Here is a 16,661-nt window from a genome sequence, read left to right on the forward strand (position 1 = left end):
GTACACAATAAATCACAAACATTGTACAAAACCCCCTTTTAATTGTTTCAATTTCATTATATATAAATACACATTTACAGATAGTTTTGTCCATGAAAGACATCATGGTGAATAATTAATGACATAATGAAAGAATTGACAAAATTACAATCAATCATATTATTAGTGGCCGAGTCCCCATAGTCCCATGTTCTATAGGGGAGTGATGACATGGGGACAGCCCTGGCCTTACACTCAAAGCAGATATACACTTACTGTCTTGCCTGCCTGTTACTGTAGACCAGAGCTATGGTGGAGTAGCCAGTTAAGACATTGCCTAGTTCCTCTGTCAACCAGCTGAGACAGCCTAGCTTCTCTGTCAACCAGCTGTGACAGCCTAGCTACTCTGTCAACCAGTTGAGACAGCCTAGCTCCTCTGTCAACCAGCTGAGACAGCCTAGCTCCTCTGTCAACCCGCTGACACAGCCTAGCTCCTCTGTCAACCAGTTGAGACAGCCTAGCTCCTCTGTCAACCCGCTGACACAGCCTAGCTCCTCTGTCAACCAGCTGAGACAGCCTAGCTCCTCTGTCAACCCGCTGACACAGCCTAGCTCCTCTGTCAACCCACTGAGACAGCCTAGCTTCTCTGTCAACCAGTTGAGACAGCCTAGCTCCTCTGTCTCCAGTTGAGACAGCCTAGCTCCTCTGTCAACCCGCTGAGACAGCCTAGCTCCTCTGTCAACCAGCTGAGACAGCCTAGCTCCTCTGTCAACCAGTTAAAACATAGCCTAGTTCCTCTGTCAACCAGTTGCTGCTTGGTAAGGACCACGTTGGCTAGCCTAGGGTTCGCTCTTCCCAACTGTCTGTCAACATGTTTTATTAAAACAGCTCTTTCGGTTTAACATAAAAAAATAAATAAAGGACAATGTACATCATTTAAATGGGGTTGATTCTTAAAACATTTCCCATTCATAGGGATTCTCAAATAATGTTATTTGCATGTGACAAGTGGTTGTGATTATTATTATTTACAGCAGATAAGGATCACCAGAATAAATATATTCCTCCTCTCTGAGCCCTGGGGCCAGATACTGTACTGTTATGTTTATTATGGTTTGTGAAAACACAACCAACAGTCTGACATTTCAGATGGGTTTTAGCTGTTAACTTATTGATATGAAGAGGTGAGAAAAGGTGCAATAGTTGCAGTAACAAAATGATGCTGCTGATAGATCATTTCTATGTAAACACTCAGGAGAGAGCTACAAAAGATCAAATGGCTGCTTGACATCATTTGACATCATTATTTTAGTTTAGCTTATCTTCAGGGTGGTTCTTCAGCCAAAACACAAGGTGGTTAAAGGCCATATACTAGCCCCTCTTCAGGAAACACAGAACACCCTTTTCAAATTACAAACCACAAAAGAAAAAACTGGGAGCGGGATGAATGACTGACTGACCTCAGCACTACATGAACAAACCAATAACGATGTTGTACAATGCTACACACACACACACACACACACACACACACACACACACACACACACACACACACACACACACACACACACACACACACACACACACACACACACACACACACACACACACACACACACACACACACACACACACACACACACACACCTGGGACTGACTGACTCTCAATGACAATATGACATTCATTCACTTCACCGTTTTCACTATTCTGATTACACAACATTGAGAAACCTCTGACTGCACCCCAGGGTTATAAAGAGAGCTGTACTTAAGTACAGATAAACTGCTGGTTGGGCGATCTTTACAGATCCTAACCCTGCTATGGGACATTGTATCATCTCATCACTGAGACTAGTAGTTGTGCCTCTTCAGCCCATAAAACAATAAACATGGCAATCAGTCCACCAAAACCCCATGGAAAACAGCCTGTTGTGTTACTTCTCAAATATTCGGTGATGGGATATCTCTGTAGGCAGTACAATGAACAAAGCAGTCATCTAGGATGTGGCATAGCATGGTCTTTAGTGGCTAGGTCAAACAGACCCCTACAGTACATACCCACTCCCCTGTATCTCCATTATACATCAGACTATGAGGAGAATGCAAAGCAAAACCACCATTTGAGATGGGAAACGTTTGATAAGTCGTTTGGTTGCAGTTAGCTAGCTGTAGTCAGTTCCACCCAATACATACAGAGTGCATTGTACTGACTGTGGGTTTCAGTAAGCACTTGGCTGGACCCATGTTAGCCAACAGTCCATTGGAAATGATCATTTACCCACTTCACAGGTTTCAGAAGTGCATAATAGACCCAAATACATACATGCACCTCAATTAAACAATCCTCTCAGGTTGGCTCTAGTGGCATGAGGAGAAACGTCTCTTTGGGAGCTGACTGTTGAACACATGGAGTGAGTGGCATCTAGTTTGGCTTTGGTCGAACTAACATAATTATGACAGTTAGCAATGAAATTAAGCAATCAACACATTTTTCTTGTTTTATCCACCCGACATTTTCACTGTTCTTGAATCTCTACTCTATCCAGCCCCACTCTTGGGTCTCTTTCAGGTGGCGGTGGAGGGGAGATCCCTGGTTGTGTGGCATACTACTGTAGGTGCACCTGTAGCTGGAGGTATCACTGGCAGTGGTGGGGTGGTGGCTGTAGTACAGGGGTGTGGATGTATGGGGTATGTATTTGCCAGTGCTGTACAATAGGGGCATGCAGTTAAAATGAAGCACATGCAATCTGTTTGGGAGCCTTTACTCCCTCTGATCCATGCTTTAGTCTCAAGGGAGGTGGAATGCTTGGCTCAGGCCATTTAAAACGCCAACTGAACTTAACAAGAGAGTCTCCAATCCCACAGCGTTCTAACAGAGACAAGAAAGAGAAAGGGGGGATAGATGAGGGAGGATAGAAACGGAGGGATGAAATGGAGAGATAGAGTGTTCCAATCCTCAGTTTGGTGGATAGACAGATACATATCATGTCAGAAGGAGTCCTGGTCTCTTGGCAGCCTGCCGCTCATGTCCATTAAGTTAGATCTGTACCACAGTATGGGGGGTTGACTAGCTGGCTGGTTGACTGGCACTAGTGACGGTTGGCCTGGCTGGCTGCTGGGGGCTCCAGTGTGGGGCCACAGGGGCCTGGCCGTGCCCACCGTAGGGGAGTGCTCCAGCGGGTAGATGGGGCTGGGAGGGAAGGGTCACTGCTGGGGCTTGGAGGTGGGCTGGCTGGCTGCAGGCTGGGAGGTCTCTGAAACCTCGATGGCGATGGAATGTGGCTGGATCACAATAGGGTCACGAGGACCTGCAGGATGACATTGAACTGTGTCAGACTCACTGGGGAAAATAATAACCCTCAATAGAGAAAAGTTAGCCAAGTGTCCCATGCCATAATGAGTAGGTAAAGGACTAGGCTACATATAGGCTATGTGCTCTATGAATGAATTTAGCTTCTGCATTCTCTATGGTTTGTATGATACTGAAGGTCAAATTCTGAAGTCAAATGAACTAACAGGCATGTACAGACAGGTAACGGCATGTACAGACAGGTAACGGCATGTACAGACAGGTAACATTTCACACATCAATGGCAATGACTTTGTAAACATATCAGGGTTCTGTAGATATAGACTAATGATGACCTGATGCCAATGAGGAAGACAATGCGGAAACATCCCAATAGGAACATCAGTCCAGATTGAGGTTCATGAACACAGCACAAGCTGAGGCTACAAGGGCTAAGTCTGACTGCCAGGTACACACAGGGTATTTACAAGCTGGAAGCATGACAGTCTACACAACATCTCTGTAAACCCTGTTGACAGGAAGCTTCCAACTCTCATCTAGCTTTGTTGCAATAAATCCTGTTATCAAAAAAATCCAGCAAGTAATAGCCTGTTGTCTCAACTAGAAGCAATTCACATGGGAAGGTATTATTAGCAGGAGGCATGACCTAAAATTGGGCCCTTGTTTAACTGTTCTGAGGTGTAACCGGTCCTGAAATATTGAAAGCTCCACGAGGGTCATGTTCAGTAGGTGGAAAACGTTTTGAAACAAGGACGTGCTACCTGAGCGTGTTCCAGTAAGGATACAGATTTTTGTTTTCCGTCGCAAAACGTTTTGCTACGGTGTGCCCTACTGAACATGACCAAGTGTGTACCATGAACCTACCTGCCCTCCCCTGGCGATGCTCATCCACACTGTCACTTTCCTTATAGAGGACATCATCCATATGCAGCATAGAGGGAGAGCACAGAGCACTGCTTAGAAAGCACTTGTACTATTAGTTAGGCTACTACCCCTACTATATCAGATTACAATATAATGATAGTAATAATATAGGACTATCTCAACATCATTATATAGCCATAGTCTCTTGAAGCTTCCAGCTATTACTTTGGTAATTCTAAAGAGAGAATCATAGACTGACATGTCAACAGGCATCATGGTGTTGAACAAACAGAGCACCAACAGAGAGGATGGCGCTGAGGAAGTAGGTGTGAGGAGAGATGACAAACACATATGGCCGGATGTGACAGGACAGCAGTGGCTCGTCTTAGGGGTATTGGTCTCTAGATCAGTGACAGATCTCAAATTAATCGATTTTAAATGCAGGCTGTAAACACATGAAATGTGGATTAAGTCAAGGGGTATAAGTACTTTCTAAAGGTAATGTACCTCCACAAAAGGCCCCAGGGGGATCAAAGGGTTGTGTTAGCATGACAAACGGACTGTGGTTTTAGCACATATCCACAGGCTAGATTTTCAACTAACCAGCCTGACATTATATTGATGTTTTTAATATGAATAGACGGCTACTGTTTATTGAAGGCATCTAATGTCTTGTGGGTTGAGTGAGTACTTGGCTGCTGTGGGGCCCTGTTTTGTCTTGTGAAGTTAACTTGTTACATCCAATGCCTAAAGCCGGTAGTACACAACACAATTCGGGCACCGATTTAGCTTTTCCAGATGTGATTGGAGACAAAATCCTCAATGTTGCCTACTCGGGGCACTCGGCTGTCACAGACGCTCGTTTAATGTGAGCGGATCAGAGACGCAATCTGAGGGCTACCGATCTTGTCTTGGAGCAGCCCCAGACATCTCAATTTTTCCAAACATGTTGGATTTTATTGGCACAAAATCTGCAATGTTTTTGTAGTGTGCAACGACAAGTTTTGAGACCGGTGATCAGCAAAAGCCAATGAGCGCTCGCCAAAGAAACCAGTGAGATGATGACATTGTTTCGCGTCACCCAGAAGTTGTAGACTCTTTCGAGCAGGAGCCATGACTACTAGGATGCGTTTGTACTTGCCTTAAACCAAAGCGTCAACTCGTTTCAGCTCTGAAGTTCACAAGCAATAGAAATGTCAACTCTGTTTGTCATGCGTCAATGTCTAACAGAAAACGTTTGAGACTGCTTTGAGCCAGAGCTCGTTCTGGCTACGTTAACAATCTAATCACATCATTGTTTTCGCGAGACTACGTGGTGGTATGGAGAATCCTCACGACCAAGTGAAGACTCTTGTAGTGTGTGACCCCCTTGTCTGTACCAGATGGTTTATTCTGCGCACCACTATGTTGGCAAGACAAGAAACTACAGGAAAGACGTTGGTTTAACATGCGAGGCTCAGCGATGTTTGGATTTTGAAAGTCGTAGTGCACACCCGGCATAAGCGTCTCTGTGGTCTTACTGGTAAAGTAATGGGATACTGGGCATATATTAGGCCATAAACCATGCCTAATTAACAAAGAGATTACATCCACTTTATCACCAAGGCAGAAAATAGTTACTACAGATACATTCACGATGGACCAAACACAGACAAAATACTTAGTGATCAATTAACTGAAATGATTGTTATCGAGTTGCTCCATCCATAGCAAAATTAGGTCCACTACATTATAAATACACACAAGGCAAGCTCATACATGCAGCCATGCTCAAAACATTCTGAAGCAACAGCCATGACATCATGCAACTCAACACTGACAGGCAAACAGAATGGATGGTTAATGAGTCAGTCAAACAAACAGCTGAACATAGTACAAAGGCACCGTGTGTCACTATGAGCAAACACAGTCTGGTGAAACGGGTTGGTCTGGGGCGTGGCAACGTGCACAGGAAGCGGGACGGATGGACACGATGCAGCTGGGTTGAGTACAGCAAGTACATCAGGGAGACGGGGGGCTTACGAGTCATTTAGACTCCGGCAACGTTTCGCCTGGGTTCTCAGCAGCCACTGGCCTGGTCAGGTTGTCAACCACTGGATTGGCAGGGTCTAGGCTGTTGGCAGGGTCTAGGCAGTTGGCAGGGCCTAGGCTGATGCTCTCAGCCACAGGACTCGTTACAGCTATAGGTACCGCTACAGGTATGGGCTGCACAATGATTACCGTGTCACCTGGTGGATGAAAACACAAACGTACAGAAACACCTTTCTGTCAGAATGAGATAAACCAGGCCTACTCATTGGGCCAGAGTATACTGATATGTTATCCCCACACCCATACTGCCCTGAGGCTGTTAGCTTGTCATGTTTGGTTTGGTTTTCAGTTACTGTAAATGAAGCGCAGTTCCTGTTTTTGTGTGATACGGTGAGATTATTCATATCATCTAGGTATTCGCCTGAACATGTTGTGATTATCTCTGAAACCAATAGCATCGTCATTTTGCTTATAAAGCCTTATAGTGAAAGTTCAAATGGTGTGATAGTCACGAACCCTAGCCCAAGTGACTATGGGGTCACCATGGTCACTGATCACTCATCAGAACAAAAAACAAGACAATTAGGAGTATAGTCCTTGGGACTGTTTTCTATTGAGTGATCTGCTGTGTGAAGAGGCAACATGAGTGAAGGAGCTGAGAGTCCTGTCCTCAGACCAACCAGTTAAGGACACAACACAAGAGGCCGAGGCAGAGAGCATCCTCTGAGATCTGACAGGATTACATGCATCTTCCTCATCTCGCCTCTGTCCCAGCCCCTGTCCCTGTTCTGGGGACCACTGATGGGAGAGGATAAAACAAAGAGCTTCTTGTTGGGCTTGAAATGTTGGAAGAAAAGAAAAACTTGGCATCTCTACCTGTTAATGTCGACATGTTATTGCACACTGTTCTGACACTACATCCATAGCTTTTACACATCCAAAAATTCCAAACATTATATTATATTACCCATTCTGGTAAAGGAGCATTGTGATACAAGGCACATTTCTGCACTAGCAGATAATAAATTATCATCATCTAATTTACTAAGACTGAGGAGAGTGATAATTATCATTTCAAATTTCAACATGGTAGAAAAAATATTTAAATGTCAGAGCTAGGGCTATAACTGGATAATGTCCTCATGACATGAACCAGCAGTCTCTCAGTCAGAGTATGAGTAGCTATAAATACTTGCACATCAAGGTAATCTAAGGGCTAGCCTGCAGCCTCTACCTCCTGTGCAGGACCAGGTGCTGTAGACCCAGAGTCCTGCCTAGCTAGAGTAGACACTGGTGCCCCCCCCCATTCCCTCATCCCTTCCTCCCCGTTTGGCTGCTCTAGCCCCATCTGTGCTCTGCTGTTTCCCTGCCTCTCCTCCCTCTTCTTTCTCCCTCTGAAAGGAAGTGACAGCGTTAAGTCAGGCTGAAAAACCGACATCTGCGAGGCGGCCTGTCGCTGAGGTAGTGTGTAGGGACGCCAGGACCCAGGAGAAGGGCCAACACAGAAGGATTGGGGGGCACACTGTATTTATCCTGTTACCCTCCTCATGAGCTCTATCCCACCTATAGTAGTCTATTCTATACAATAGAAAAATGGCTATGTGCACTAGCATACTTAGTTTATTACCCAATGCCAAACAGTCCCCAGCCTACCTACTAGCACCCAAAACATTCTACCGCATACTACCTGCCACCAACCCAAAATACCCCCCCCCCATTTAAAAACTCCCCCCTCCCAGCGTGGGCTCACCTCTGTCCGTCTCAGCTTTGATCTGGGCTTCCAGGTCCTCTGGGTCCACGTACTGGTAGTGATCATCCTCCTCCGGCGGCTTGCACTTCCCACAGCAGAAACAGCAGCAGCAACAGCAGCAGCAGCAGGAGAAGACGGTGCAGCACACGGCCATGGTCTGCAGCACAAGGGCATAACACAAACACACAGCATTATCAGTATGGAGCTTCTCCCGATCACATATACCCAGCCGGGACAGTCACCCGCTGTCTTCCCTGCTCGCAGGAGAACTTATGTCTAGCCTCAGATCTACAGGGTGATCCAGTGAGAGAAGGGGGATATTAGCAGCAGAGACAGAGACAGAGACAGTGAAATACATGTGGATGCTCTCAATAATCCTACTGTACCAAGCATTTCTAGGGTATACATAAGTGGAGTGGTTTTGTTTCTCCCTGAAATGTTCCTTTGCTTTGTAGTTTTTTTGTAGGTAAAAGCAGAGTGAGGTTTGTGAGACAGTCGGTAGATTTTCACTGCATCTAGACCTCTCTACTTACTCTACTCAGCATCAATGACCACACATCTGAGTGACTGAACACAAAACACAATTCTAAATAAAGACTGCTTTGCACCTGGAGCCATCTGTCTGACTGAAACAGAAAGACACAGTACACTGACAGGTTCAGAGGGAGGTAACTATGAGACTTGTCAAAGCAATTATACACAAATACTTAAATACTGTCAATGTACTCCCAACAGGGATTTACAGTAGGCTGTCTAATGCATGGAGAAGACAGTACTAGACAGTGAATTCTATCCATAACAATGTCTAATAAAATCCCAGCACCTCTTAGTGTGATGAGTGATGTGGCTGTGAAAGAAGTCCAGTCAGTATGTCATCACTGAGACAGTCAGCTGGGAGAGTGGGGCTACTCACCCCCACTGTCAGAGGTTACAGCACTACTGACTACACCTAACCTAACCTAATTACCCTGTACGACTAAAGGTGGTTTGGAGGGTTATGAGGTACACTCCCTCTCACCTTAAACCACCACTTGGACATGAGGAAGTAGTATTTAACGCTCTCCTCTCCAAACTGCTCGGACACATAGAGGCCCATGGAGCCGTACTCGTCGTAGATCCTCCTCTTGCCGTCATCGTTCAGGATGGAGTTGGCGTTGTTGATCTCTTTAAACTTATCTGCAGCCTCCGGGTTGTCTGGGTTCTTGTCTGGGTGGTACTTCAACGCTAGTTTCCTGTAAATAGATGGATGGATGGATGGATGAATAAATTAATCTCAGTCCACACCACCACATACACATTTCACAAAACTCTAAATCCTATAAGGAGCTTATACCTCATTAAAAGTAATTGTTCTTTGTCTGATGGACCAACTCCTGAATAAAGCTGATCATTAACTTGCTCCGGGGAAATGGAGAAACAGGCTTACAGGTTATGTGGCTATAACGACCAGACAGGCTGTTACCTGTAGGCTCTCTTGACGTCCTCAGCGGAAGCTCCTTTCTCCAGGCCGAGCACCTTGTACAAGCTTTCCCCTGTGGTGGACATCTTCCTCTGGGGGCCTGGACGGTTTGGCTCAGTTGCGCCTGTGCCTGTCGTGGCCATGGCTGAAGTCTGCTAAGATATAGTCACACAGGAGGTTAGCACTTGACACATGAAGTGTGGAACTGAGTAGGCTGTCACTGTAGCAATAGAGACATACACCCTGCAGTATTTACCTGACCTGTTCTTAAATCTTGACATTATTTGTCCAAGTAGTAACTACATGTGTGTGTGTGTACTGTCTGTAGCCATAATCATCACAGACATGGTAGACAGACACAGATGTTGTCACATTGCTTTGCCTAGAACACCATAGGGAACTGGAACAGCTCTGCCTAGAATATCCCATCTCATAAACCCAATGTCAATACAAGGATACGAATAAATAAAAAGTATGAACCAGCAAAACACAAGGATACAGCATTCAGCACTGGCTGGGTTTATGTTTAAACCATTTCTGCACACATATGTAAGAACTGGGCCTACACACAACCCTTACAGATCCCTTTAAACCACAATACACTTAGCGCAGATGAATTTGGGATTAAGCTCCAAGACTGCGTGTAGTGAAGTGCAGTAGCATCACAACTCTGGAACCTACATCTAAAATCCCTGTGATTAAAACAAAGCAGAAGGCCAGCAGTGAGACTCCAACGCTCCACACAGCCCCACATTCTGCTGAACAGGACAATAGCCCTGCTGTGACACACACACACCACATCACACTCAGCCACGCACACTGTGACTAGTAATGCCCTGGGCAGGCCTGAGCTAAAGGCGATTACATTTTGCTGATCTTGCACAGATTACTCATACAAGTCAACACAGGGCAATCCTAGACTGGTCCTGGAGAGATGGGCCTGAACAGCCAGCACTGCACAGAAACAGGCTTAGGAGGCTTGGCTGGGGAAGAACCTGTAGTCTACAGGTTGTTGCAAGGGGGAACAGTAAATGGTGGCAAAAGGCTACAAGCAGTAGCAGACTAGCAGTAAACTACACTACCTGCCCATTTCCCTTTGATTCCCTTCAGGCTGGTGTTGTCCCAATACTGAGAAGGTGGTCTCTGTAATTACCTTAGTCTTACATTGGACCTGGTCAGCCTCCAAGTCAAGGATTTCTATCTGCTTAACAACCACCAAACCTTACTCACACACTTCCAAAGCTTGGACAAGCAGAAACATTTAGCCAGCGAAGCTTGTGTTCGACCATTAATTACCTCTGCTATCGGCCATTCACACAAACTGTTCACACCCCTCTTATTGGTGGAGAGAGTTTCGCAGGTTTAAAGGTCATTTTCTTGCAATTCTATACATTTTGCCAAGTCTAATGTGTATTCATGTGATATTAGAGTGACAATATGGATGGGTTAAAAAATTTTTTTTTTTAAATGGACTAGTAGATCTGGACATTTCTGACAAGTTATAAATAGTTCTCTTAGGTATACAATGGCTAACATGACAAGAGGAACTGATGATGCACTTCCCAATTTAGAAATTGCACCTTGTGCCTTCTACTACTACAACTTTCAAGAGTAAGTTTAAAGCTGGACTGAGTTCCTTTAAAAAAAAATAATAATAATAAGGGCCCCACAGTTTGGGAACCAATGTCCTAAGGGAGAAAAACTGAAGGCACCTTTTCAATAACATACAGATCCCTTGATTCCTGGAAGAGATGTGACATGAGGTGTGTTTATGATTATGCTTTGGTTATGGTCATTACACTGTTTCTGGGTTATAAAATGTAGGCAAGCAAGTAAGGCCAAGTGGTTTTTCCCTCTGTGTTCCACACTGGCACATGTCAAACGTTGTGACACTGAGTAAAATGTGTTCATCCAGGTAGGTTTGGGTGGTATCGAGATTTCCATATGGTCTTCTCTCGTACCGGGAATTACTGTATTACCGACATAGCACACAAGGGGGCACTAAAAATGCATAAAAAGCCCATTGGGCCTCTATTTTATTAATTTTTTATTTTACCTTTATTTAACCAGTCAAGTCAGTTAAGAACAAATTCTTATTTTCAATGACGGCCTAGGAACAGTGGGTTAACTGCCTGTTCAGGGGCAGAACGACAGATGTGTACCTTGTCAGCTCGGGGGTTTGAACTTGCAACCTTGCGGTTACTAGTCCAAAGCTCTAACCACTAGGCTACCCTATTACCAGAATGCTAACAGAATTAGAAAAAACGAATAGTGAAATCAGACATCGTTAGCTGAAAGCTAAAGAGAAAAAATGAATTGCAAAGACAAGCAAATCAAGCATCGCTAGTAACTGGAATGGAAGGAAGAGCAGCATGTGTACACAGAGCAGATAGGAGAAGAAAGGAGAAAGAAAAAAACACTAGTAGGAAGCATAGGGAAAAATAGCAGTTGTACAGATAACTCATCCAGAGCTCGTGGCCTTCTGGCAGAAAGCCATTATATGATGGCAAACATTTACTAGTGAATTGCATACGAGTGTAACTTCATCACCTTGCGCGCCGCAAAACAGAGACTCGTCAATAGATCTAGAACGCTATGGACTCACCTCACACGCTTTCTCCTGTTGTGCTGTTTACAAACACGTGGCTGGCTCAACTGTTCTGGAGAACTATGGTAAGTATCATACTTTTAAATAATGTGACAGGTGAAATAAAGAACGCAATCTGCTTGATCTCCTAAGGTATTGCACAAGTTGACTGCAGGTAATAACTTAAAAGTAGCTACAAATATTTAAATTATGTGAAAAACTTCAAATAAATAGTTTCGACAGTATTGAAAAACCATCCTGTGGCTTTTCCAAATAAAACGGTCTTCGGTAAACCGCAAGAGGCTTCTGTGGGTTAGCGAGAGTAGACATGGCCCAGCGCCTGTCAAAGCCACCATTTGACACTCCGGAAAAGACGGCAGCTCGGGAGCACTTCTAGCTTGGGTGTGAAACTGTCTGGTCACAGGCTCTGACAAGCACTACCTAATAGGCTAGTCCATCACACAGGCTCTGACAAGCTTTACCTAGTCGGCTAGTCCCTGGCCTGGCTACACCATCTCTTCTCTTACCTAGCTGAGACTGAGCCAAGGGAACCCCTGGCTAAGATGATACACAGGCAAGTCCGGGTGTGTGAGTTGGTCTTCATACTCAACATGTCATCAGGGTTCATGATCCCTGACAGGTCACTGCTGATGTGGAACTTTCTCACACTAATATGCAAAAATGCCTAAATAAAGCACAAAGACTGGATTAATGGAAGAAGAGTGATTTATCTAGGCTTAACTATTTAATTGACCCTACTTGCTAAATATATCAACAAGTCAGAGATGGAAAGATCAAACAAATTTGAAGAACAGCCACTGTGATCATGTGACAGCCAAATTATCTTAATGTGAAAGAGAAAACACAGAGAGGCAGCAGCACTCAAGCAGCCTACTGTCAGTGCTGGGCTTAGTCAAGGGTATTTTGCATTCTTTTGCAATCCTCTTGTTTCTCACAGAAGGCAATTTCTTTGTTGCCTTGTCAAGTGACTCAAGAGCCGAATGTTGTTCTTACCGAACTTTCATAAACATCCCAGGGATGAGAGCTGCTTCAGGACATTTAGAAACAACTACTTCCGTACCTTGTCAATGGAAAATGATCATATCCGATTTTATTTGGCACCATAAACTTTAACAACAGCAACCTCTGATTTAAGGTTGAAACCTGGGATATATAAAATACAAGTCTCTAGGCATAAAACATTGCTACAATGTTAAACATGCTTCAGTGGGGGGTAAGGACAACTCAATGACCAAGACAAGTAGTAGGACAGACTAGCATTTCAACATCTAACCTGCACCTCTGCTCATAACCAGAGTATAAACTAGGCCAAACCGACCCAAAAACTGGAACTGGGCTTGACTAACTTTTTTTTGCCACTTGTCCTTTGGACTTGTAAAACAGATATTTTTTCACTTGTCCCCAAAAAATGATATCATTGTATGGTGCAAGTAACCACTTATTTTACTATATTGAAAAATACAAAAATGTAGGCTACACTCTTCCTATTGGCTTCTTTGCATATTCAAACCGGTATTAAAATACAACACTGCCTCTTTAAGGCTCTCCTGGAGGATGGTTGGCCACCCTTTCAACATTACAACTAAATAAGTTTGTAAATTTGTATGTCTACCATTCAAAACAGACTCCGGGACGACAGATCCAAAATTCATACAACCACCGCACATAAACACATTCAAAAAAGCAATGAGGCTGATGCAACAGATCAGAACGTATATCATAAAATGTTGATAAAGTTGTATTTCTTCATATTATATGTTCAACAATACGCACACGGTTCTAAGCTATTATCGAACGTTCCAAATTCTATTAGGGGAAACATCACTCAAAAGCGCACAGCAATCGCGAGCGGTTTAACGTGATAGAGCAGCCCCAAAGGGCGGCAGATGGCGATATTGAGTTAATCTTACCGTCCAAACGCATTGTATGCAGCTGGCAATGGCAATACACTCATATCCCCGGCGGAACGGTTCATCCCTAAAACATTCTCCATTCCGGCTGCAAATGCTTTGATTTCCTCAAATGTATTCAATGCGTGAAGGTGTGATAAAAACCAGGAAAATATGCATACTTTCCTTACGTAACAATGATGTTTGCAGCAGTCGGTAGCAGTCCACTGAATGCGGGGTACAATATCAGGAAGTAGCATTCCTTGGCATTAGACACTAGCATGGTGGTAAAAAATGGTGTTTCAAAAGAAAATGTGATTATTTTTCCTGTATTTTTCCCCGCGTTCTTGCCATTAAATAAAGTTGAGGAAATCAAAACCTTTGCAGTCTGAAATGAGAATGTTTCAGGCACAAACCAGTCCACGGGGGATACAAGTGTATTGAAGGTTGCATACAGTACAATGTGTTTGGACGGTAAAATGAACTCTCAATATCGCCATCTGACGACCTTTGGGCTTGTGACGGAGTTGAAAATATACATTTGAAATTAAGAATGCGAAATCTAAAGATGCATCAACTAGCATGAGTTACTGATAGACTAGGATCATGTATTTGGATGCTGGAAAATAAAAGTTGATTTAAAAACCAACAGAACATGAGAAATGTGCTGGTTTCAATGGCATATTAAGTGTTTATAAAATAATTCCCTCAACATTTCTATGGACGTATTTGGCTAGGCTACTTTGAAACAAGGTCTCAAACAAATCTCATGTTTAGAAAATAACCCAAAAATTATAGGTTTTAAACTGCTGACCGCCTCTGCTCAAATTCAAAGTGGGTGATGTGCGGTGCATTTACTGGCATTTCGCCTCTATATGTCATTAAAAGTCTCATTAAAGTTGGCCTACATTTTCTGGCGCTTCATGTCAGCATTGGTTTGGACATGAGGATGTAGCCAATATGCATAGGCTATCACCTACACCAGGATTTCCCAAACTCTGTCCTGCCCCCCCCCCCTCTTTTGTATTTATGTACATAAAGAAATAGACTAATATTATTCCAATGTTGTCCTCTGATCGGTGTAATTGTTTGATATTGTAATGTGTGATTGTTTAGGTGTCACTTGTCCATTTGAACAATTTTAATCTATAGTCTTGTCGGATGGACAAAAGGACCAGCTTTAATGTCGAGCCCTGTGGGGATTTGTGTAATTGCTGGCTGCTACAAATACTTGATGCAAAATTGACATAATCCATGACTAATCTGTAAAATACCACACCAGGATTTTGCTACGACACCTCACATTTGACCTCACAACAGCTGGGCCAAAAGGGATTGGAAGACTTGACATCATGGCGGTAAAATATCTACATTAACCATCACCAACCTATACTAGGTATGTTGACCAAAGGCAAAACAGGAACCGTTTGAGCCATCTATTCTGTGACAGGAGATTGAAGAAACACACCGTATACATTATGCAATAGCTAGCTCACACGAGATGAAACCCGATAGCTGTAGCTACAGATTAGCGATTGCGATAGAAACAATTATGATTGCATGGATTATTTTTTCTTATATAGTAAGGAACGTAGAGTTTTTATAGTTTGTTGGGTGTCTTGTAACAACTGCTGTGTCCTTGGACAATATAACGTTATAAAGACATTCAATGGTCCTTGCACAACCATAATCCCTTGCTAATCTCCACATGGATAATTACTTTCCATTTTACATCGTCTTTTCCCCATGCAAGAAGAATCTAACATTGGCTAACTAGCTACATATGCAGTGCTAGGTAGAAAGCTACTGTAACGTTAACTAGTAACGAAATTGCAATTATCTTTGCACCTAGCTCTGTGGCGTTTGCTCGAGCTATGCAGATGCTAGTTAGCTAAAATAACCCAGGCACTGGCCAAAATGTTTTACTAACGAAACTAGTTGTCAATCAATGTTGTCAATAACATTTGGGGAGCCGCAATTGTACCGTTAGCTGGCTATTAGCCAACTATTTAAAAAATATGAACGCTTATAAGGTTTTTGGTTAGTAATGAGAAGCTGGTGGATATCAACTGATACTTCAAAATGTGTTTCAACTGCAAAAGTCGACGGGCTGCTCAGTTGACCGTCACGACCGCTAATTTAGCCAAATAACGTTAGCGACGCTGATGTCAGAATTCGTTAACCATGCATGTTCACTCTAATCATGTTCCCTGAAACAAGCGTGCGTCCAAAAAATTTATTTAACCAACCCAATATCAATCTGCAACCGCATGCCAGAGTAGTTTGTAACGTTACAGCCTAACGCAACGTCTGTGGGACTATGAACTGTCCTCGCGACCAGACCCCACACTTGCTCGCTGGCTCAGTAGCTAGCCAAAACCGACTGGTGTAGCTTGAAAAAAATAAGCTCTCGTGGCGCAGGTTAGGGCGACTTTACGACGTATCTTACCTTGTGCAAATTTGAAGAGGTATATTTCGCTGTGGCATAGAGGCATCCACTTTGTATGTCAAGATTGCCAGACAATGTGTCAATGTATCCGCCCCTCCTAAAAATGCTAGCTACTACCGTTTCAGTACCATTAGCCCCAGTGGACAAGGGACGTCTGATTGCTTCTGAGACGAGGGCTTCAACCAATGAACAGCGTCTTCATATCCTTACACAAATTTGGCGCGTGTGAAATTCACGTTAAAAAAAAAAAATATATATATACATCTTTTTTTCTACCTACTGTAATTCTGTGTTATATGAAAACTATACAATTGTAACC

The 16,661-nt window shown here is 43.6% G+C and overlaps 1 protein-coding gene across 5 annotated transcripts; it reads right to left on the minus strand.

Annotated features, from left to right (window-relative positions):
* Positions 1 to 21: 21 nt before the first annotated feature.
* Positions 22 to 16,534, minus strand: LOC123990790 (dnaJ homolog subfamily C member 5-like). 5 transcript variants are annotated; one of them, XM_046291665.1, is made up of 7 exons: positions 16,343 to 16,534; positions 9,400 to 9,551; positions 8,956 to 9,169; positions 7,938 to 8,094; positions 6,179 to 6,384; positions 4,157 to 4,196; positions 22 to 3,290 (listed from the first exon to the last, which is right to left on the minus strand). In XM_046291665.1, the coding sequence occupies exons 2-5, from the start codon at positions 9,537 to 9,539 to the stop codon at positions 6,182 to 6,184; spliced, it is 714 nt and encodes a 237-aa protein (XP_046147621.1). In that variant the 5' UTR covers positions 9,540 to 9,551; positions 16,343 to 16,534; the 3' UTR covers positions 22 to 3,290; positions 4,157 to 4,196; positions 6,179 to 6,181. The 5 variants fall into 5 exon arrangements, with proteins under 5 accessions (XP_046147621.1, XP_046147617.1, XP_046147618.1 ...); XM_046291661.1 differs by having other exon boundaries at positions 9,400 to 9,548; positions 16,343 to 16,526; XM_046291662.1 differs by lacking the exon at positions 4,157 to 4,196 and having other exon boundaries at positions 9,400 to 9,548; positions 16,343 to 16,526.
* Positions 16,535 to 16,661: the final 127 nt, after the last annotated feature.

Source organism: Oncorhynchus gorbuscha, linkage group LG12, assembly GCF_021184085.1.
Source record: "Oncorhynchus gorbuscha isolate QuinsamMale2020 ecotype Even-year linkage group LG12, OgorEven_v1.0, whole genome shotgun sequence".
Lineage (NCBI taxonomy): Eukaryota > Metazoa > Chordata > Actinopteri > Salmoniformes > Salmonidae > Oncorhynchus > Oncorhynchus gorbuscha.